The 20976-nt window shown below is 45.7% G+C and overlaps 2 protein-coding genes across 2 annotated transcripts; one reads left to right on the top strand and one right to left on the bottom strand.

Annotated features, from left to right (window-relative positions):
* Nucleotides 6172–11691, top strand: LOC8065692 (pyridoxal reductase, chloroplastic). The gene is made up of 8 exons (XM_002466893.2): nt 6172–6372; nt 9672–9900; nt 10014–10107; nt 10286–10409; nt 10529–10630; nt 10722–10873; nt 10982–11075; nt 11186–11691. The coding sequence occupies exons 1-8, from the start codon at nt 6238–6240 to the stop codon at nt 11369–11371; spliced, it is 1116 nt and encodes a 371-aa protein (XP_002466938.1). The 5' UTR covers nt 6172–6237; the 3' UTR covers nt 11372–11691.
* LOC8065691 (methionine gamma-lyase) lies at nt 11669–15497 on the bottom strand. The gene is made up of 2 exons (XM_002464323.2): nt 14621–15497; nt 11669–12546 (listed from the first exon to the last, which is right to left on the bottom strand). Exons 1-2 carry the CDS (start codon nt 15411–15413, stop codon nt 11906–11908), a joined length of 1434 nt encoding a protein of 477 aa, XP_002464368.1. The 5' UTR covers nt 15414–15497; the 3' UTR covers nt 11669–11905.

The raw sequence follows: 20976 nt of genomic DNA, 5'->3' as shown, positions 1-20976 counted from the left end.
TATGAATGAGCTCAACTTATAATTATCAATGGTCATATCCAAAGGTGTCATGTCCTCATCATCCTCCCCTTCTTGAGAACAAACCATCCTCTGTTTGAGCTTTGTTGAAGGGCACGTTGTAGGTAGCAACCAACTTTGCTCCCCTTCTTGAAAGTTAACATGTTTCTTTATAAAAAAAACTTAGAGATCTCGACATGACATGATTATATCTATTGCAGCCCTCTAATTGATCATAATGTTGCACAACAAAAGGACATTTCAAATTTAAACAAAAGTAGACACGATGCACCATATACTCTCCTTTATAATTATATTTGACAATAAAGTGATATGTACATCTAGATAACCATGATAATTCAGCACATTTAAATTTCTCCTCCAAATTACTCAAAGCACACAAAGTTTTAAACTCAATATATCTCAAAGTATTTAAAGAAGACAACAAATTTAGTTCATCTTGTTCAGTGGCAATTGGAAGCAATTGTTTATTTTTAGCATAACTATTTTGTTCCAAAACAAAAAGGATCAATATCATTCGTTAGTTGTGGCGTATGTATAATATAAGCACTATCACACAACTCTTCTTTATCACAATCAATAGCATAACAATTTTTTGATAAAGGTACTTTAGATTTAGTGTCAATTAAATGTTGCTCTATTATAGCATGAGTGGTGGACAAATTCAGCACATCATCACCAATTTTAGCAATGTCAAATTTCATAGCAAGCATAAAACAATATTTCAATTTAGATATTTGGTGATTTTTAGATTTAATATCAATCTCTTCATTCTCACTAGTAGCACTCTCTCTATCATGTTTTACAATTTCAGCATCGATTAAAGTTTTACCATACTGCTAAATGGTTGTGCATGGTGGTGGTAAAGATGTTGCTGTTGCATCGGTGGTAGCAACCACTCGCCTGCTTATTGCGGTCTTGATCTTCGCAAAAACTTGCTTCATCCTTGCTAATACCTGGTTGAGGTTGTTACTAATGTTGATCTGGTTCTTTTGCTGACGTTCCTGCAATTCTTTTTCTACAAGCATAGCAAGCTGGAACAAATGGTTGATAGTACAAAAATTTTTATGATAAATAATATCCTATATTTTATGCCTCAACCCACCATAAAAGCGAACAATTTTATCGTCCATGTCCTCTACTATCTCACAACATATTGTACACTTTTGAAACTCTACATAATATTCGTGGACATATTACCTTGCTCTAAGTAATGTATTTTTTATGTAAATCATGTTTATAAGAAGAAGGAATAAAATAATCATGCATTGCTTCTTTAGGTCTATCCTATGATTGAGGTTGTTGATGCAAATTGCCTAGTTCTCGCCACCAGAATTGAGCAAAATCTTTGAATTCTCTAGTAGCGTGTTTAACTCTATGTTTCTTAGGAATTAGGTGTGAAATAAACTCTTGTTCTATAGCCATCTCCCAATCAAAATATTTTTCTCCATCATAAAAATCTAGAATAGGATGGTATGGTCAATTTACCTCTCATACCTTGATGATTATAATCTATATGTGATGGTTGATTGTTGCTCATTTGGTCTATCCTTGCAAACTTTTGCTTTATGATTTCCTGCAGTTCACTCTTAAATAGAAACTTGATGTTGCTACTGTTAAAAAATAGAATAAATGCCCTATCAATTATTTATGGTTCACTGGAATCACACTCTCACACGTCTTACCAAGTTCTTACAAGGTTCTTACCAAAGCAAAACAGTGGATGGTACAACCGATGATAGATTCATGTTCCCTGTGAGGGCGTAGTACCAAGATTGCTAGGGTCTTTTTCTGTACCGATCTAAAGTATATGTGGAGCTTAGGAGACACATAAATAATAAATATATATGTGGCACACAAGTCAATCATAGATAGTAATATTGAATAAATGTCCACGACACTTGTCCTAGTTGCTGACCTATACGTGTTTCTAGCATCAGTTTTGACAAATAAGAGAGAAAAAAGCAGCAAAAGAGATTGAAAGGCAGAAAAAAATGGACAAGGAAAAAGCACTACAAATAATAGAGCTATTGAGTGTTCCAATGTGCTCCTTTTTTTATCTCTTCTCTTTTATTTTGCTATTTTTTCTTTTTTTTGTCCAAACCCTTTTGTCTTGCTTTTGCTCTTATAATATTTTTTCTTAACAAGGAGCAAACAAGAATAAACTACAGAAAATTTGATCTTAATTGGATAAAAGATGTGGCCTATAGAAAACCAGGATTGTGCTCTAAAAAATATACCAAAACTTATGGGCCCACAAAGTCAATTTTTTTGATCAAATTTCACAAATTTAATTTTTGCAAACCCAGCTTTGCTAGAATAAAATGGATCTAAAAGTTTCTAGCGTTCTCCGTAGATATAAAATTTGCCATGTTTCAAGTTTAGATGCAAAAGTTATGACTGTTTTAAAGAAACTGCTCAAATTAGGGTTTTAGTGGACACAAGATGCAAACCAATGGTGATACAGGATGGCGGCTGTTGGATGGATCAACACAAACTAGAAAAAGAACACAATCTAAACCAACAACAAGACCTTGACCTAGGACATAAACTCAATACGGCGGTCTCTGAAACTAAAATATGCAAAGACTATAGCGCGGATGGTTATAGGACAAAAAAATGACGGTGGACTATGGGACGAAGCAAAATTCACTAAAGTAGGTAAATATGAACTTGACGGTATACCTAAGGCTCCGAAACCCACTTAATGGGATGGGTTCACGATCTTCTGTTAACTTCAAGATAAACAACGATTTAGTCAAAGAGCGACACACCGATCACTTTAGATCACAAAGATCTAACCCCTACAACCTTAGCACCACATCTCCTCTGATTATCAACTATGTCACAATTCGGTCGACCTCGCCATGAAGGCTAATCCTTATTGTGAATCGAAGAACACAGGCAAGAACAAGACAAACGCAACTCAACTGAAGTGACAATTGCAGATACATGATTAAGCACTCGAAGTTAGGGTCTCGCAAACTGATAACGGCGACTGTTCAATGACAGATTGATCTAAAGCAAAACCCAAACCCTAACATAGATGGCGACTACTGATTATATAGCTTAAAGGATGTCCAATAACCCCTCTTCACGTCCATAAGGTGCCCCAACACGTTACAAGGCCCAACAGGCCAAAAGACGGTGACACAACGCCTTGATAGATTCTAAATGTCAACTTGTTTTGATAATTTCTATTGACTCCAATGGGATTTGGGCCCCAAATTAAAGCCATTGGTTAACTTATGAAATTATCTTTGCATCTGTATGTTGATAATTGAAAACAGAGTTCAAATGCGACTTGGGTATCTATTTTACTATAGGGTGATCCAGGAGCCCGAGATGGACTCTAATTTGACATAGATTGGGCCTCTAACTTGTCTTGGACGACCTTGGTGACATCCTAAGGTGGTGTCTAAGGGGGAGGACGTCCAAAAGCTTTATTTGGGTGTTCTCCATCTCTTTGGGGCATGCTCCAACTTAGGCCAGGATCCTAAGTGTAAATAACAAGCTCATAATGTTGATGTTGCTCATGGCAGAAACAATGACAACATGTCTTAATGATTTAGAGACCTTGCCGACATGATATTGAGGTCAAACCAAATCCATTTGAAAGCTTATCCCATCAAGTATGCATGGACCTTAAAATCACTCTGGACAAAGGAGTTCTGACCTTCCCAATGAAGTGCTATCGGGCCGCTAGCCAACTGAAAATTCAGTATTGATGACCTTGCGCTTTGAGACACATTCGTATCTACAAGCAAATAATAACATGTACATGTGGAACCAAATAAATTATACCAAAAATCATTATGCAAATATATGAATGAGCTCACCTTATAATCAATGGCCATATCCAAATGTGTCATGTCCTCATCACAATGATCCAATACTTTTAGGCCTATCGCTGTCGCCCCACGAGTTGTTGCCTACTCCTTCCGTATGATTGAAAGTGACGTTTTGGACTCTGTACCATCTTGTTTGATCGTTCATTTTATTATTAGAGATACTATAATAATAATAATAATAATAATAATAATAATAATAATAATAATAATAATAATATTATTATTATTATTATTATTATTATTATTATTATTATTATTATTATTATTATTATTATTATTATTATTATTATTATTATTATTATTATTAATATTATTAATAATAATAATAATAATAATTTATTTTAAAATAAATAAATAAATAAAATGAATGATCAAACACGGTACCTAAAAGTCAAAAACGACACTTTCAATGAGACGGAGGGAGTATGATCTAGCATTTTGATTCATAGAAACTGAAACGAGTTCTTTCAAGTAAAAAAAAACAAAAGGAACCAAACATCACCACCACAGAAGCAAGGCCTTTAGTGTTGGAACCAATGTATTGGGATAGCAAAGTACTTTTTAGAGAGTTTTTTTATTTTACATAATGACTAAACTTTACAATTTAGAATCTAATTTTACCTAGTCTCCTGGCTAGAGTTGCTCTTATAAGTACTATATATATTGTAAAAATAGTAATCAAAGGTATGCTTTACAGCTTTATAGGATATAACAATATTCATAATTATATTTACGACTGATCGATGGAGTACTTAAAAATGAAACGTGAGTGAGACATATTGTTATGCAGTAGCTAAAACAAAGAAAAAAACTATCATCTACTCTCTCTATCCCAAATTATAAATCATTCCAAAAAAAATCTTGGAAAGTTAAAACATATCAAGTTTAACTAAATTAACGATAAAATAATAATATTTATGATACCTATTAAGTATTATTATTTTTTTTTGTTAATTATATTTTTATAATATAACTATTTAATGTCATAAATCTTTATAATTGTTTTTATAATTTCGGTTAAATTTAAAATATTTTAATTTTCTAAGATTATTAGAATTACTTATAATTTGGTACGGAGGAAATAAAAAAGAGAGCTGAAACGAAACCAAGCCCGGAAGAGAGAGAAGAAACACGAAGAAGGAGAAAGAACTCCAAGGAATGCGAGAGCGCCGACGCCGACGCCGACGCCGACGCCCACGCTCACCCCCCAGGGGGTTCGGCCGTTCAAGGATCTGGACCTACTACAGGAAAGCGGCGTCAGGACCGTCCCCGGCTCCCCGCCCACAGGCACAGGCAGAGCCGCAGAGGGGCTCAGGTAATCGATTGCAAAATGATTCGGTCCGCCTGCGCCGGCGCCGGCGCGCGCTCGAGAGTCGAGTCGAGGCGACCACTCCCGCGCCCGCCCCGCCCGTGTCCGCATGCGCGCGGCGGCCGTGCCACACTGCCCACTGCCACCGCACGGAAGGCGACGTACGCGAGGTCTCCCACGCACACCAAGGCAGAGCCTGCCTGTCCGGCCGGGCCCGAGCCCGCCCTGCTGGAGACTTTTTTTTTTTCTCGGGGTCTCGAGATCCGAAGCATGCATGCAGCCTCCGCCCGCCTCCGGCCTCCGGGACGGACATTGTCATTACTCCCACCACAGCTCACGGGGCCGCTGCAGCACCAGCACGGCACAGCGCAAGCTGCCGCCTGGCCTCTCTGCGTCGGCATCGATCGGCCCGATCGATCATCAATGCGTTCTTGGTTTTGGTTGTGCGTAAAAGCTGGAGTTATTACCACCCTCACCAACCAGTAGTCAGCCTAGGTCTTGTTTAGTTTAAGAAATTTTACAAAATGAAGATGCTAGCATTTTCATTTGTACGACAAATATTATTTAATTATAGATTAATGAGACTTAAAAAATCATCTTAAAAATTATAGATAAACTATATAATTAGTTTTTAATTTTATTTATATTTAATGTTTTATGCATACAATGTAAGATTTGATGCGACGAGAAATCTAAATTTTTTTTATAAAACCAGACAAGGCCTAGTATCGTAGGGAACTGTGCTGTGCTAGCAGTAGGAGATTCCTTGCTATCCGGCCGCACCGCACTCGACGCCGCGCTCACGTGTGCGCGCACGAAACCGAAGTCCCTGCTTCGCCCTCGCGTCCGCGTCGTCGCAGGCTCGCAGCACCGTTTGGTTGGGCCTGGGCCGCAAAAACCAGGCCAGGCTTGGTCTCCTACTGGGCCACGTCACGCCGGAGAACGAGAGGCCTAGGAGCAAAACTGCAAAGAGGAACCGGTCGGATTTTTTATCGGCGGACGAACGGACGAGAGCGGGTGCGCGGCTGAACTCCCACCCGCGACCCACCACCACCACCGATGGCTCTGCTTCCCGCCGCAGGGGCGGCGGCGCCGGCGACGCCGTCCGCCGCCAAGCCGTGCGGCCTCAGGCGGCCGTCTGCTCCTCCTGCCGCGGCCCTGCGGCTCGGGCCGCTCTTCTGGCCGTGGGAAAAGGTCCGGCAATCTCTCTCTCTCTCTCTCTCTATCAGTACTGTAGTGGTACAATTCACGCAGGCGCAGTTACCCTGATTGCATTTGGTACTCGCGTACATACACGCCATTACTACCGTGCTGGAGGCTGCCCGGCGGGTGTTACTGATACTGTAGCGCTGACAGCTGAGAATTCAATACGCGTTGGTAGTACTAGTGCAGTGCAGCGTCGTCTAGGACTTGCATGCTGTGCTTTGTTCAGTTTTTTTTTTTATGCAGTGCGCGATTCAAAGCCTTTTATTAACTCCTAGGACTGTGCATCGCTCAACGGCGCGTGTGTGACTGGGAGTGTGACATGACGTGAGGTGAGATGAGGACATGAGGTGAATGCGCAGCTGCAGCCATTACGAACCAGGCAAACGAATGGGGACATCCACACAAACTTGATGTTCTGTCTGAATGTGCGCCGGCTTCACTGAACCTTGATTTCCTGCCTCCCTAAGCACAAACCACAACGAGGATCCGACGACCACAGGGGCGCCACTACCCATGGAGCTTGATTAGATTAGCAATAGTACTCCTACCTTTTAGCGTCTAGTAGCCATGGATCCATCGGTGGATGTACTATTTTAATTCAAACCTGCAGTAGATTATGTCTACCATTACTGCTGTGTGCTGTCTTACACTCTTACTGATGCTGGTGTTCTTCTTCTTTACTGAAGTCCTGCACGGAAACCTAAATGTTCCATGTTGGGTGATTGCGGTTGGAAAGAACCAACTCCTAGATGAGATGGCGAAAGTTCACCATTGTTACCAACTTAACATGTCATGGTCTGTTTGCTGTTTTCAGCAGTTATTATATCATGAGAAAGCCATTCACTAGTCACTACACACCACCGGTTATTGGAATTCAGTTTTTCTAGACAAGGCCTTCCTACTTTTACATTATCCGAGACCAATTTTTCTATAACGAGCACGAGTTTAGCAAAGCACAGAAAAAGCAGATAGTAGAAACATCCACCCTCCCTCCCCACCATTACTGAAATTCTGCTCTCCACTACGCAAGCGCAGAAGATTCTGACACAACCTAGTTTGCTTTTATGCATAATTTGTAACTGAACGGACATGATTTAGTTGATGCACCATACAACATATGATTGTTATTACACAAAAAAATGAAAATCAATTTAAGATGGAGTTCTTGTTTCTAGGTCACTCAATGATTGAGTGTTAAACTCATAAAATACTTCCCCAGCTTCTTTTGAATCTATTTAAGAAGCCAATAAACTTACGAACTAAACAGACTCTAGAACATGCTAACTGCTGCATCTATCATTTCCTGCTGTCACACAGTGCGGCTGTAGCTTCTCTTGTCATACAGCCATGCCACCTCTCATTTGTAATTCTTAAGCTTTTCTTTCTCTCTTTCTCGGTTCCCTGATCCCTCCCTCTGCTTCTGCTTCTGCCTCTGCCTGCTCACTTCCTTCTTTTCTTTCTTTGTTTTGCTATTCTGTACTTGTACTCTGTGGTTTGTTTTAATATATTTGCAGTAGGAGCCCCTGGCTCCTCCTGATTCCTCAAAAAAAAAATGCAGTCATGCCACCACCGCACTAGCCCAAGACCATACCAGGGAGCTGATGTTGTTCCTGGCCTGAGTGTGTAACCAAACTAAACAATCGCCGTTGTTATGCCCCTCGACAGGGTGGAGGGATTTGATAGAAAAAGGAAACCCCATAGAAATCACTTCTATAGGAGATCAACAATGCCGTACCAACAACAAACTGCATCAATATCCCCCACACATGCAGGTTCCCTCAGACCTCATATAGTCATATTTTTCAAGACACAATGTACACTATCATCTGTAACTTTTCTTTGATAATATATCCGCTTGACAAATCAAGAAATTAGACATTGGACACAATAGTCAATTGTATGGATGATTTTCTGGCAGTTCATGTTTCAGTTACAGTAATTTTGATAAAATGTACACAATCAAGAATGTCATCCTGCTTGAATGGAACAGGAATGAAAAAAAAAATACAAATTGTCAGGGCCGACAATAAAATCAGAGTATTGAAGCAAAGCCAGCTTCCATTATACAGAAACCGAAAATAACACTTCTGCTCCTTTTCCTCTAATATACTCTGTCAGCATAATTTTTGTGAATAGCATGTAGCCATGCAGGTGGGCGACGTTTGGTTCAACCAGTAGCAGACCCACACAATACATTAGGAAAATTATGGTAACCCATTAAAAGATTTGTTACCCAAGAACCATTGAGTTACCCAAAAGAAATAGTCACCACTCCAATTGAGGGCAGGTTGCTATGGACAGGCACTGAAAGTGCTTATAGACATCAGATCGAACAAAAAAAGGCTCAGAGAAATGGAACATCGCAGCTCTCAACACTAAGCATGGAATTTAATGGGAGCAACATACATGTTATAGTCATAAATCATAAGCTCTCCACTCTTGTAAAATTCAAGGGTTGTCAGCTCACTACATCAGAAGCACTGTTTCTATGGAGAACCATTGCATATTGTTAACCACTTCGGAGAATTGCTCCAGAAATTTGAATTTCTAGGTTTCTCCAACATGACAAAAGCAATATGATTCAAGGTACTACCTTTTGTATAATTATAACTTACAGCATTCATTAAACAAATCTAAATTTATTTATTTTTCAAAACCCAACAGAATTGCATGATAAATTCAGACTTGGATTTAAGAACTCGGCTGTCAAAAAATCTGCATAGTAGAAGCAGAAATACCAAGGCATCTAAAAATACCATTTCTGGGTTAGTCCATCATGGATCGATCCATTGCTAATTCCCCAGGTCAGACCTGATATTCCTATTTTAATTGCTTGCTAAAAATGTCCCAGTGGGTGTACGTAAGACCTGACACAACCTAGTTGGCTTTTATACATGATTTGTAACTGAACAGACATGATTTAGTTGATGGCACCATACAATAGAATTGAATATATGCTGGCAAATCATGAAATCAGGAAGAGGATATTGACTTGGGTAAACCAAATTTTGAGTTTTGTATTTGTGTATGGTTTCTTATGTTCAAGTGAAGCTTTCAAAATTAGTCTCTTATAGTTTCAGGCTTCTGTAAAGCTTGAATTACCTCTGTTATAAGCCAAAAAAAGAAACTGTGTATCTTTCATGACCTCACATTTCTGTCTGAAGTCTAAACCACGACATACTACAGTATCTGTATAACTGGAAAGTGTTAGCGGATAATTCAACAGGTTGCGATTCCTATTTCTTCACCTGAATCTCCTGATGATACATTATCGTTCACACATATAGGTGAAAATTGGTCCCCTTTCTGTTTCCCCCATGGGTTTTGGAACATGGGCATGGGGAAACCAGTTACTTTGGGGCTATGAAGAAAGCATGGACAACGAACTTCAGGACTGCTTCAATCTGGCTCTAAGGAATGGCATAAACCTTTTTGACACTGCTGACTCTTATGGAACTGGAAGGCTGAATGGACAAAGCGAACGGCTACTCGGTAAATTCATCCTTGAGTGTGAAGGTAAGATTAACACAAGGACTCAAAATGGTTTCAGGAATCCTAGAAGTAATGTTCTTTCTGTCAGTTTTTCAGTTACAGTACTGCTTTAATTTTGTTCCTTCGTACTATCCCAGGGACGATTAAATCTCCAGATGATGTGATCATTGCAACTAAGTTTGCTGCATATCCTTGGCGACTTACATCGGGGCAGTTTGTCAGCGCCTGCAAGTATTCTCCCGATTTGTTTGTTTCATGTACACCAACTACATTTCACTCTGTTCAGTACAGATTTTCTTCAAAATATCTGGACTTGCAGACTAGCACGAATGCTTTGCGAATTATTAAGCAAAAACTGAGCATAACCTAGTTTGAGCGTTTATGTGATTCATGGAGTACCTGTTTTCAGGTCTTCTTTGGAAAGATTACAACTTGATCGGCTCGGAATAGGGCAGCTGCATTGGTCTACTGCAAACTATGCGCCCTTGCAGGAGCGCGCCCTCTGGGATGGACTAGTTGAAATGTATGACAAGGTCACTGAACTTTGAAACATCCACTTCAGATTATCAAGCCATGTCATTGTTGAAATTACTGAACTCCACTCTGTGTGGTCAGTTAGGCACACCTTCTGACTGCATGTTGTGCTTCTTAGGGTCTCGTTAGTGCTGTCGGCGTCAGCAATTATGGGCCAAAGCAGCTTCTGAAGATCCACAGCTATCTAGCTTCTAAAGGAGTTCCGTTGAGCTCAGCTCAGGTGCCTGCAGGAAACTGTTAGCTCTGTATGTTTGTATAACTCCCGATTCAGTATTGCATCATCTGAATTCTGAAAGCACTTAGTCATACAGGTTCAGTTCTCACTACTGAGCATGGGTGACGATCAGATGGAACTGAAAACTGTGTGTGATTCATTGGGCATTCGTCTCATCGCATATAGTCCGCTTGGACTAGGAATGCTCACTGGGAAATATGATGCTTCTAACCTCCCAAAAGGACCAAGGTGATCGGATTGGGATTGAGAACCATTGTTTTTCGTTTCTGAACTCTTTTTTTGATAGTTGATGTATGCACGTTTTCAGGATCTGTTGATCTGTATTCTGCCCTGCAGGTCAGTGCTGTTCCGACAAATTCTTCCTGGGCTGGAGTCTTTGCTGTCTTGCCTGAGAAGGATTGCTGAAAAGAAGGGGAAAACCATGTCTCAGGCAAGTGCTTGCTTACCGACTTCTATGATCGTACCAGCATTCGACAACTACACGGCACTCAATCAAAGTGTTACTCGTAATCTGAAGATGACGCCATACTACCAACGCAGGTGGCCATCAACTGGTGCATCTGCAAAGGCACAATTCCTATCCCAGGCGTTAAAATGGTCAGGCACGTCGAGGAGAACTTGGGTGCGCTCGGCTGGAGGCTGAGTTCTGCTGAGATCGCAGAGCTTGAGGCCGCGGCGATGGCAGCTCCAAAGAAGATGGTCCAGAATGTCTTCCAGACTGCCTGATCATGTGCAGGAACCTGAGTCTGAAACTCTGAATACCGACCCCAGGATGATTTTGAACCTGAATCTCGGTACCAAATATAACAGACAATGGTGTCAGATGAGAGTAGAGGGGTGGTTTCTTTGCTGAGTTCAGATTTCCACTCGCAGCAAACCCTGCTCACTGATTTAAAATAGCGTTGCAGTATGCAGATCTCAAGAAGCTGTGTATGCATGTTTCTGCAACCATCATTCTGAAACTCTGAAACAGGACAGCCGTGAACTTTCTTCCTGTAAGATTCATATAGAGAGAGAGAGAGAGATTAAAGGGGGAAACCGTTAAAGACGCATCCCATTTATTGAGGTCCACTCCCAAGTTCCCCAGAGATGAAGCCGCTTACACCGGCATATCCATCTGAACCAGAGGGATCAGACGGTGGTGTTTAACCTTACTTCAATGGTAGTACTACTAGTATATACACACGAACACGACACAAGTCCACAACAGCACATATCACCATGCATGCACACTCGGAAAGTCGGAAGCGCAAGCGTCAGTCAGTGCTTGCGGTGGTTGTTGCCCGCGGCGTCGCTGCCGTCGCGGTCGGCGGCGGCGGCGCCCTTGAGGCTGAGGTGGTGCGTGGGCGGGTGCATGAGCGCGAGCGCGCGCTCGAACTGCGCCCAGCGCTGCTCCATCGTGCCGTTGTACCCGACGGACATGCGGACGAGGCCCGGGGAGATGCCGGCCCTGGCGCGGTCCTCGGGCGGCATCTCGCTGCTGGTGCTGCTCCCGGAGCAGGACATGAGCGTCTCGTAGTAGCCCAGGCTGACGGCCATGAGTCCAAACTGGGTGGTGTTCTGGAGGTGGTGCATCAGGCGGTTGGCGCGCTCCTCGGTGCCCATGTCGAGGCACAGCATGCCCCCCGAGCCGTAGCCGGGGTTGCCCATGGCGGCCAGGCGCGCGTGGTGCGGGTGGTCGGGGAGGCCCGGGTACAGCACGCGCAGGCCCAGCCCCTGCATCCGCTCGGCGAACGCCAGCGCGCGGCGCGAGTGCTCCTGGATCCGCAGCGGCAGGTGCGGCAGCCGCTCCGACAGCTCGAACGCCACCTTGGCGTTCATCGTCGGGCCCAGCAGCATCAGCGCCCCGTCCTGCAGGTCCATCATCGCGTTCACCAGGCTCGCCGGCCCGCAGATCGCGCCTGCATGCATGCAGTTAGCACGTCAAGGTCAGGTGAACCGTGAACGAACACACACACTAGCTAGCATCAGATTCATCAAATTCAATTTTTCTTCAAAAAGATTCAAATTCAATTTGCTGACGTTGGCTTGGCCTCGATCTCGTGCACACCTTATCAGACCCCACGCACGCGGCAAGGCGTGATGGAGGGCCTGGCCAGAAGACAAGCAAGCACGGTCAGGTCTTTGGCGGCATGCCGTTTGTACGTGGCAGGGTTAGAGTCAGGACTCAGGACAAAAGCCACGAACGCAGTGCACGGCTACTGCTGTGGGTCGCACACCGACGCATTATTGAAGGAGCGGGGTGCAACGCAATGAATAAAAAGTTGCAAGGAAAAGGTGCGGCACACAAAATGATTAGACACGAGGCGTCTGCGATCGGCTGCGAGGGATATATCATGATCGGCCATGCGGAGGCCCCCGCGGCCTTGGCTTGGCTTGGCCCAGACCCTGACGTGCAACACATGGAGCGTACGTGCCAAGCACAGACGGATCGGAGGGGTGATGAGCGAGGTGGGTCACCACGTCACGTTCCGGCGGCAGAAGACTCTAGCTATAGCTGACTGGCTTGTTTGGCACAGCTCAACTTCACTAGTAAAGCTGTTTTTTTAGAAAATAGCTTCATGAGTGACTTTCTAGATGAAGCTAAGCTGTTTTGAAAAAAGTGTTTGGCAAAATAGCTTCACCAACTACTTCATGCATAGTTGAGAGAAAGAAATAAGGGAGAAGCTACAATAAGCTACTTTTTTCCAGCTTCATCCAACTTATGTTTTTGTGAGAGGAGGAAAAAAACAGCTTCACCCATGAAGCTGTTTTGGAAATAAGTGTTTGGCAAAAAAACAGCTCACAACAGTTCATGAAGCTATTGTGAGCTGTACCAAACAGGCCCTAGGTGAGTGAGACCAGCTGCGCCTGCGTGATAACTCAGTGCATTGTCGCTTGGGGCCTCGATTCCTTTCAGCTTTCGTCGTCGTCGCCGTCGCCACATGGGGTGAGAGCCATGGTCCAGTACTGTAACGTTATTTTTGTCATGCTCAGAGACAAGGGAGTGGCTGTGATTGAGCGAGTGACTGAGTGTGTGTCACTGGGTTCTGCTGTCATGCACGTCAACATTTTGTTTTGGTAGTTCAGTTACCTGTGTACTCCGTAATTCGCAAAAAAAAAGGACAGGGTGGATTCTGCCTGTATTTGCGTGTAACTATATGTAGAGTGTACAGGTAACAGAGGCCTACTACACCAGCATGTTGCTAGTTTGCTACACCACTACTAGAGGTGTAGAATTGGACTAATAGAGGGTGCAGATCAACCTAGTGATCTGAGCCCAGCAAAACCCTGACAAAGGAATTTTGGACTAAACAACTTAAAGGCGCACGTGCTTCCTCCGTTACCAAATTGATCCACGTCTGCTGGGAATAGAGATAGCGATGCAGGGATGGACTCATGTGTCATGCATGTTGTAATCACTCATGTACGGTCTGCCGATTTGTGATATTACCCCCGCACTAATAAGTTTATTATGGTATAATAATCTGCTAGACCGGTAATTTCTTTTGACATTTTTCCCATGTAGAATATCCCCCCCCTGCCCCGACCAGAGATTCCATGTGACCAAGGACGGCTACGGCTAGCTTTTGAGGCCCCAGCTTCACTGGAAGTCTGGAACACGCTCACGTAACTGTACAGGACAAATAAGACGGTCGACTGGTACGTACGTGTATCTACTCCTAATCTCGTACTGTATGCAACAACGCCTAAGATAGCGTTACTAATTTTCAAGCTGCAATTTGCATGTTCTGTAATTAATAATAATAAATTAACCATGCATATGCATGCCGCTAATAATGCAGCTCCAGCGCGTCGCAGAACGTCGATCCGTTTCGCACGCAGCTGGAGCTAGGTAGGAGTAGAGTAAATTCCAGCCACAGACGACTGTCAGTGAGGCGTTTCTAATTTTGTCGTTGCATGCACACGCCGATGACGACGCGGGGTGGGGGAGGATCGGATCGGAGTCGGGAGGCTAGGAAGACGTGTCCTTACCGGCGATGATGTCAGCGCCACCGCTGATGAACTTGGAGACGCTGTGGACGACGACGTCGGCGCCGAGGCGCGCGGGCGAGACCACCACGGGGGTGAAGGTGTTGTCCACCACGAGCTTGGCCCCCGCCTCGTGCGCCACCCGCGCCAGCATGGGGATGTCGGCGACGGCCAGCGTCGGGTTGGACATGGTCTCCACGTACACCACCCGCGTCTCCCCCGGGACCACGGCGGCGCGCACGGCGGCCTCGTCGTCGGCGTCCACGAAGGTGGCGCGCACCCCGGAGGTGCGCGGCAGGAACCGGGCCAGCAGCGCGTGGGTGCCGCCGTACAGGCACCGCGACGCCACCACGTGCCCGCCGGCGCCCACCAGCTGCATCAGCACGGCGGAGATGGCGGACATCCCGGACGCCGTGCAGTAGGCGGCCTCGGTGCCCTCCAGCGCCGCCATCTGCCGGCCCAGCGCCAGCACCGTCGGGTTGAAGTGCCGGCTGTAGATGTACATGTCGCCGCGGTCGGGGCCCAGCTCGCCCGCGAAGAGACGGCGCATGGTGTCCGGCTCCATCACCGTGAACGTCGCCGACGCCTCGATGGACATGTTCACGCCGCCGTGCTCGCCGAACTCGTGCCGCGCCGAGGCCAGCGCCGCCGCCGGGTCCGCCTCCCGGCGGCGCGCCTTGGGCTTCTCCTCGGCGACGGTTCCTCCATTGCCGCTGCCGTCGCCGAACCCGTCGTTGCCGCCGAACGGGCGCTTCAGGGTGACCAGCTCGGAGGCGGCGGCCATAGTCTGGGCCATTGCGGGATGGGAGCGTGTCGTGCGTGCGTTGCAGAGGAGCAGGAGATCGGGCTCGGGAATGGAATGGGTGCAGAGCGGTGCGGGGAATGAATGAGCAATTTATAGGCGATGCCAGGATCTTCTGTGGCTGGGGTACTCTCGCTGCCGTGGACGGCTGTGAGCCGCCGGCCGCGGGCGCGGAGGAACGGACGGTGGATGGAGTGGGGTATGAATCGGGCCCATTCCACGGTCAGGTGAGGGGGCTATACACTGTAACGTTGGGATGCTATATTCATGCCAAGTGTACCGTCTTAACGTTATTATTATAATATACGCTGCAATTGATTTGGTTTTGAAAACTTTAGATGCAGTGGTAAAATCTATAGGCTGCAATTGACTTAGTTTTGAAAGCTTTAGATGCAGTGGTAAAATCTATAGGCTGGAATTGAATGGTAAAATCAGGTTCTGGCCAAATCTGATTAATGCAGTGTATCTCCAGCCAAATCAGGTTTAATTAAAATTAAAAAAAATTCTACGACCAAATGAAAGATGGCTCCTTCCAATATAAATTGTAATGACTTGGATTTCCTAAATTCATAGTTGTTCTTTGAACTTAGATATACACTATGTCTATAAATATATAGCGGAAGAAATATATCTGGAAAAGCTAAAACCTCCATTCCAATTATAAGATGTTTTGGTTTTTCTAGATACATTTCTTTTTCTACGTTCTAGACATAGTGTATGTCTAAGTGCGTAACAAAAGTCATGTATCTAGAAATACCAAAATGCATCTAGACTGGACTACCACGATATAGTGTCAGGTGAGCTGGTTTAGTTACTTTGTCTTATTAGTGACAGCCCTTATTGTGGTTGATGGTTGAACTTGTAACAGTCATGGTTATAGCTGCAGCTACTAGTAAGTCTTATGGTTATGGTGAATGCCATTACAACGTCTAGGTTCGTCCTCCACTCTTTATCTTCCATCCCACATGGCTATTTGAGGGGTGCTCACTTTCAATCTCACGCGTGAAAATGCACATAGGGCATGTTTGGTTCTCTCATGGGTGGAGCCGTTTGGCCTAGACGGCGCTCCTAGACATTTGATTTCGATTGGTATTGTTCTTGCTTTCTAGTTTCTCCGTCCCAGCTTCTGCGCACATAGACATTGGGACGGTAGGCCTCTAAACCGATGCATCTAAAACACCTACTCAGGTGTGTGGGCGAAACAGGGTTTTAGGAGCGTATCACTGCACAACTACTCATATCTTCTTCTCGGTGATAAACAGCAGATGTCTTCTTCCGACGGCAATCACATGAATCTACTCCTAATCAGATGTTTGCGGGGCTACACTATAAACACCTTCCTATATCGACTAAGGTCCACGACATCGAGCGGCTCACCGTGTCAACTAGTGAGAAACGGCGCATCAAGCACTAGTCCTGCCCCTATGTATATCTGCGTCTTTACTTAGTATGATATTGATCATGTTTCCTGCTGCAAGTAGGCCACACAAACACATACATGATGTCACAAGTATTTTGTTAATTTTCTGAATTAAATTATGCCTAAATTTACATAAATATCTTGGCATATCTCGGCCAAAGATTCACTGATCAATGGCTAGCACCTTGCCATGCTACTAACAGAGAGTCTGACATATAGGCATGTTTGTTTTCCTTCAGTAGTCCACGACTAATATCTTTGGAGATTTCAGATATTTCGATCAAAGACTGACTCGGCAAGCCAATCCAATGCCTGGGCAAGGCTGGAGGCACCTTCTCTCGTCGTTCCCAAGTGGAGTTCCCCTGAAATTAAACACATGCGCCAGTATGCTACGGCCATCACCCTCGACTTCCGGACCTTTTTGCCACATCACGGACGGTGCATGAACCCAGAGATCGGTCCAACACACACTCACTTTTGGTCGCGGTGAAAACCCGGGCACGTTCAATGAATCGAAACCTGGCAAGCCCGTCGATCGTGTGCTGAACTTGAGCAGACCACGCGGAGCTGGTCGAGAAACGGAGAGCTTTTTCCATGCCTAGTACGTGCTGCTTCCAGATTCCTTCCTGGTGGTGGGTCGATCGATGACACGCCAGCCCCCGAAAGCTTGGATGAATCTGGCCGCGATCCTTTTCGTCTGAATCAAAATAATCAGCAGGGAGCTAAAGCCTACTAAAGCCTATCGAAAGGGCGGCCGTGGGAAGCCAACCCGAAGTATAGGATGCTGCAACGGCCTTCGGACTGACCACTTTTGTCGTCGTATAGTACTGGGATATCTGGCCATGATGATCGAGCCCATGATGACAAGCGTCTGACTAGGCCTAGCTCGTCGATCGCCTCGTCGGCGTACGTACGATCGAGTACGCCGTGGATGAACAAATAAAGGCAAAGCCGTGCACAACACAACTACTATACTTCGATCTCCTTCCAAACATGTCGCGGCCGAGCGGCATCTCGTGCGTGCATGCATGGCAACTGGCGACGGCGGCGCAGCACAGCAGTGGGCTCGTGCAGTCGTGCTCACGTACTCCACTCCAGCCACAAGGAAGCAGCTGAAAAGTTCGCCTTTTGCAGTGCTATAGCTTCGGCGACTTGGGGATGAAGAACCAAACTAAATAAAGCCTTAGCAACACGCGGTCGCGTGACTCGTAGTTAAGTTAAGCACACGTACGTCGAGCCTGATCCTACTAGTTCTGACTTGTGAGCCTCGCTACATGCCAGGCGCGGGGGAAAAAAAGGGAGGGCCGAAGTCAGAGTCAAACAAATAGCGGCTCGCGTTTTGTTATTTGATTGAATCCAACTTGTTCCAGCTAGCCGCACACTTGTTCGGAACAGGTGACGGGTTTTGCTTCAGGAACTGTCAGGATGTATCCAAATTTGCACTCTACTACGTACGTAGCTTAGTACACATGCATGAACGTGTTCCGGAAGTTGGATCCACCACGTGAAACAGCGCGCCTGGTAATGCCTCCTCCCAATGCAAACAGCAGAGCTATACTACCTCCAGATCGAAGAAGAAAATGACTCGTGGTCGTGGCGTTCCAATCCGTCCGGTCCGGCCTTGGTAATGGTTCTCAACTTGTCATTTCCGAGTTCCGACGCACGCACTTGCCTGACACGCGGCGGTGAAATAGGGCAACCAAACTCGATCGCGGGTGATTTCGGGGCTGGAACACAACAGGCGTGCGTGCGCGGTGACGACACCCGCCCCTGGGTCCTCGGAGCTCGGCAGGTAGCGCGGGCGCCGTCGTCGGCCGGCCGGGTGCGCGTCGCCTTCGGAGCGCAGAAGCCAGCACGGTGGCCTCGTGGACCCGCCGCGCGCGCGCTCAGTCGTGTACTGTATGTACTCTAGCTGTTGGAAGTCACTACCGGAAAACAGGACTTCGCCAAGTGCCTGGCGCACTTGGCGAAGGCCACTTTACACTTGGCGAAGGCTTCGCCGAGTGCCGCACTCGGCGAAGAGCACTCGGCGAAGATCTTGTCGGTGAAGAGCTCTTCGCCGAGTGCCAAATTTCGGCACTTGGCGAAGAAATGTTTTATTTTTTTAAAAAAAGTATTCTTCGCCAAGTGTCACGTGGCAGGCACTTGGCGAAGCCTCTGCCTTCACCAAGTGCCAGCCACGTGGCACTTGGCGAAGCCCCTCAGCCCGTGACTTTTACACTTGGCTTTCCCAGCTTCGCCAAGTGCGGCACTTGGCGAAGAGGCCTTCGCCAAGTGCAGCACTTGGCGAAGCTGGGAAATTTTATTTTTTTTAAAAAATGTCCGGGCTATTTCCGCGCAATCCGCTATTAGGACAGCGTATCCATCGACAATTACTCATCACATATATCACAATATAGCACATATATCACATATATCGCAATACAACCATCGACATGTCCACAACCACATATCATCCATCACAATCACATAAACACATCGTCCATCCTCGACGAACACCACGTCCAACACATAGTCCATCACATAGTCCATCACATGTGATCATATGTGGAGATGTTGGGTTTCTGAACGTCCGACGTGCAAACTTGCTCCAAACTTTTTCAAATTTTTATCATAGCCTTCCCATACCATATCAAGGACGGTGGACAAGTTTCGTGGTTTTCCGAGTTCATTTGATTTTTTTATAATTAAAAAACCCCGCGCACGCAAGTTGGAAGCGTTGCCCCGCGAGCACGCTCATCGACATTTGGTGCCAGGACATGGATTTGACCTAATTGCATCCACACAAGCAAGAATAGCAACGTTGTAACCATAGGACATTATTATTCCATGCACCTGCAGTTCAAATCGAATTCGTCGGAAAAAATGGAACGAGTCGCAACTAAATGAAAAAATATAGAAAAAAACTTCAAAATGCACCAAACCTTGACAAGTTACTAAAGATAGGGTACTAAACCTCCACAAAAAATTTGGGAGCAAAACTCAAAAAGAAAAATTTTGACTTCGCCAAGTGATAGGGTTGGCACTTGGCGAAGAGGTCTTCGCCAAGTGCCAGCACCGTGGCACTTGGCGAAGAGCGCTTCCAGGCAATTTCCCAGGGTCCTCTCTTCGCCAAGTGCCACGTGTATGGCATTCGGCGAAGCCTCGTCTTCGCCAAGTGCCAGACGGAGGCACTTGGCGAAGCCGACGGCAAGGGATGGGGATGGATGTCGTCAGGCTTCGCTAAGTGCCTTTCTTCGCCGAGTGCTTGGCACTTGGCGAAGAGGCCATTTCGCCAAGTGCGTTTCTTCACCGAGTGCTTGGCACTTGGCGAAGCCTTCTTCGCCAAGTGCTGGCGTCGCCAAGAGCCAGGCACTTGGCGAAGCCTTCTTCACCAAGTGTCCGATTTTTAGCACTCGGCGAACTCTGGGACACTTGGCGAAGCCTGGGTTTCCTGTAGTGAGTGGAGGCAAGGCAATCGTCCGATAGAAACGAATCCGTCCAGACAACAACTTGCGCGCGCCTGCGCTGCGCGACGGGTAGGGGTAGTGCACCAAATCAGCAGGACCTCGATCGGGGCATGGGCGCGTGGCCCCAGCCGCCGGCGGCCGGACGGACGGAGTTGCAGTGGTCGTGTGTGCTCGGTGGTGCTCCACAGGTCCCGTGATAAGATATCGCGTATCATCTAAGACTATACGTATCAGTCATCACGGCGCTATCCACAAGGCTTTATCTTTGTGCGCCTTTTTGCCTGCTTGGCGTGTCCGGGAGCGTGTTATTTGATCGTCAACGTGGGAAAGGACACCATGCAGCTTCAAAGGTGCGTCCACCGACGGTCTCGGATTAGCATAAACCACTCACGATGCAAGATTCTACCACAGAGTCCAAGACACTTAATTACATATTATTTATGGTATTTTACTGATGTAACAGCATATTTATTGAAGAAAGAGGTAGAAAAAATAAGACTCCAAGTCTTATTTAGACTCCAAGTCCACATTGTTCGAGGTAATAAATAACTTTAGACTCTATGATAGAGTCTGCATTGTGAGTGCCCTAAACTATACTCCTAACTAAGTACGTACGTCGCACTGACTGATGAACTCTATATACATTTTGTTTGATCATATACATCCTAAATCTAGAGATATAGACATG

This window comes from Sorghum bicolor, chromosome 1 (genome assembly GCF_000003195.3).
Source record: "Sorghum bicolor cultivar BTx623 chromosome 1, Sorghum_bicolor_NCBIv3, whole genome shotgun sequence".
NCBI lineage: Eukaryota > Viridiplantae > Streptophyta > Magnoliopsida > Poales > Poaceae > Sorghum > Sorghum bicolor.
Note: the sequence above shows the minus strand (reverse complement) of the source record. Positions and strands in the feature narration are given on the sequence as shown.

Excerpts from the sequence above, each read along its gene's own strand:
- LOC8065692 (XM_002466893.2), top strand. The coding sequence starts at position 6,238 with ATGGCTCTGCTTCCCGCCGCAGGGGCGGCGGCGCCGGCGACGCCGTCC. Across the intron at positions 9,901-10,013 it reads ATTCATCCTTGAGTGTGAAG|GGACGATTAAATCTCCAGAT; the intron begins GTAAGATTAACA and ends GTACTATCCCAG. Across the intron at positions 11,076-11,185 it reads AGGGGAAAACCATGTCTCAG|GTGGCCATCAACTGGTGCAT; the intron begins GCAAGTGCTTGC and ends CTACCAACGCAG.
- LOC8065691 (XM_002464323.2), bottom strand. The coding sequence starts at position 15,413 with ATGGCCCAGACTATGGCCGCCGCCTCCGAGCTGGTCACCCTGAAGCGC. Across the intron at positions 12,547-14,620 it reads TGGCGCTGACATCATCGCCG|GCGCGATCTGCGGGCCGGCG; the intron begins GTAAGGACACGT and ends GCATGCATGCAG.